Raw genomic sequence first — 2,618 nt, 5'->3', positions numbered from 1 at the left:
TGTTGAAGATGTGAAATAACGAAGAGCCACGGGAGAAGAGCTCTACATTTTGGATTAATCACCAGTTTTCTCTGGCATTCATTCTTACCCTGGGAGCTAAGGACGGAGCTGCCAGGAGGGTTAAGAATGCGGCAGATAACACACCCGAGGGCTGCTGCCGCCCCTCACACAAGACAGTGTGTTGCTTCATCTGGTCGTCTTTATATATATATATATATATATATATATATGTAATACCTGAATAGAGACTTTACACATGGTCTTGCAGCACCTACATATTACTATGTTTTTGGACCACATGCCAGGGAATATGATCTTATTTCTCCACTGGCTTGCCTCAGCAGTCATTCTGAGAGAAGAAACCAGTGTTTTGATGACTACATACATTCAAAGACAAATTTGTAGGTAAATTCAGGCCCCCAAAGAGGTGGACAAGTGCTTCTCTTGTATAGATGCCCTGAGGCTTTTGCAAGACAGAGTTTATGTGGTGCCTTACCCCCAAGGTGCCAATGTATCCCTCAGCTGGTATTTCTAATGAGGCATAAGCATAGCTGCCACTTTACCATTACTGGGTTGCTCAGAGGTCTTGTGTAAGCTGCACAATCCTGAAGGTCCCAAGGTCACCTCTGTAAACTGTCAGGGATAACCCTAGTACAGCCCAGTCCTGGAGGCACACACTCAGTCTGTATAACCTGTTGCATCCATAAAGACAGAATCATAGAATCATAGTACCAATAGAATAGTTTGGGTTGGAAGGGACCTTAAAGATCATCTATGTCCATAAAGATGTCCAGGTGCAGACAAACGGTCAGTGAAAGGCACAACAAAAATAATGGGTAGCATAGATGGAAAATTACTGAAGACAAACAGGAAAAAAAGAGGGAATGAGAAGATTCAATATATAGGAAAAAGTTTTCTCTGGCACCTCAGTGACCTCAAGTAACTGCTTCCTACAATGAATTCATAGCTGGGAAATCCAGGAAGAAAGAGGTAACTTTCTCTGTTTTTCTCTACTAACTCACCTTAAATTTGGGGATCTTGCATGAATAGCACAGAAACCAACCCAGCTCTCTTGTTGCCCTGGTAATGCCAATTTTGACACTTAACAGAAGTCAGGTTATGTGGAGGTTTGGCACTGTGCCACTCATTCAAACAAAGCTTAATTTCATTTTTACAAATCCAGATCACCTGTAGGGTTTTGAGTTCAGCTACCAAAAAAAAATAAATATATATATATAAACCCAAACATGCAGATTATGGCCCTTACCTGGAGGTGATGTGACAGTGAACACAAGTTTCCAGTTTGTGCCTGAACTGGTGACAGCCAGGCTGGAAAAGCTTGCACATCCATCTATGACCGGCACTTGGGTGAGCCCTGCAGGGTAATAAAATATTGCATTTCAATTAACAGCATACAGATAAGTACCACTTAAGCCCCTCAGAGAGTCCTTGTGACTTTGAGATTTCAAAAAGCTTAAATTCAGTGTCTTTCCTAATAATAATCTATTTGTCTGATCCCCAAAATTTCACATAGGGTCAAATATTCAGACTTACTTGGGCACTAGATTCCTGATGGACAGGACAACCTTAGCTTCTTGATCTTGGTTTCTTGAGCTCAGTGTGAAATGGATTTTGCTCTGCATCTTTATACAGTGGGAGTGTAATATGGATACAAATGTTGAGGGCATCAAGCAGATGTAATTGGAGCTATATTGATGCACTACAAAGTTCCAGATCCCTATCTTTTTTTATTTGAGTCTTGTGTAATTAACTATGTCACCAAGGAGTATTGGTGACTATTTTCTGATGGTCTCAAGGAGGCAGCCAGTGCTGCTAAGTGGAAAGATCTGACTGTTTGACCGTTTTCTGATTTGAAGGTGTTTCACTTCAGCATTTGAGCATACTACCTCCTGTCCTACTGTTAAATAGTTTTGAACTTTTCTCCAGTCATCTCAGACACTTTGAAAGGGATTTGGTAAAATGTCGGTGGTGATTTTCCCGTGATTGTACTGGAGGCATTTTCAGCTAGAAGCCTGGCATGGGAAAGCTACATTGGGAGCACTAAAAAGAAACCTGGAAGAGCCTGTTTCTCCACCACTTTACCTCTTCTTCTAAGCTATCAGGGAATACATTCTGACCCAACATTTACACTTGCCATGGTTTTCATTTTTGTCTGCTCTTTATAGAACTTAGAATTTACTTTGCAACAAGATCTCCGTTTCATTGTGTGCATCTTTGAGCATCAGCCAAATGCTGGCCTTTGGGCTTCATTCAGGCTCTTGAAGTGAGAAGGGTAAAACCCTAGAGACTGACATATTTCAAAATGTTGGTTCAGGTGGGGGTGAGAAGTCAGAGTTCCGTAGTATGCTGGACTTGTGCCACTGATGACAAATACTGACTTTTGCCTGCTCAAAGACAACAGGTAATAACTATTTGCTTTATGAAGCAGATGGTTTGACATTTTATTGCTGCAAAACAGCACAGGTGAAAGTACATAAAGTCTGAATGTGAGAAAGACATTTATATTCTGCTATCCCTGTGTCCGGGATATTGAACAAAGCGGTGAAGCAGCAAACATCCTTGTAACATCTTGCAACCACAAGTGCAAGGAGTGTTCA

At 41.3% G+C, this 2,618-nt stretch overlaps 1 protein-coding gene across 1 annotated transcript in view; it reads right to left on the bottom strand.

The window, feature by feature from the left end:
• Nucleotides 1–2,618, bottom strand: part of PKHD1 (polycystic kidney and hepatic disease 1 (autosomal recessive)) — a 248,035-nt gene that overhangs the window by 9,454 nt on the left and 235,963 nt on the right. The window contains exon 62 of the mRNA XM_010004904.1: nucleotides 1,268–1,375. Coding sequence (XP_010003206.1) covers nucleotides 1,268–1,375 — 108 coding nt within the window. The remainder of the gene's footprint in view (nucleotides 1–1,267; nucleotides 1,376–2,618) is intronic.

This window comes from Chaetura pelagica, unplaced genomic scaffold (assembly GCF_000747805.2).
Source record: "Chaetura pelagica isolate M959 unplaced genomic scaffold, ChaPel_1.0 scaffold99, whole genome shotgun sequence".
Lineage (NCBI taxonomy): Eukaryota > Metazoa > Chordata > Aves > Apodiformes > Apodidae > Chaetura > Chaetura pelagica.
This window is presented reverse-complemented; position numbering and strand designations above follow the sequence as displayed.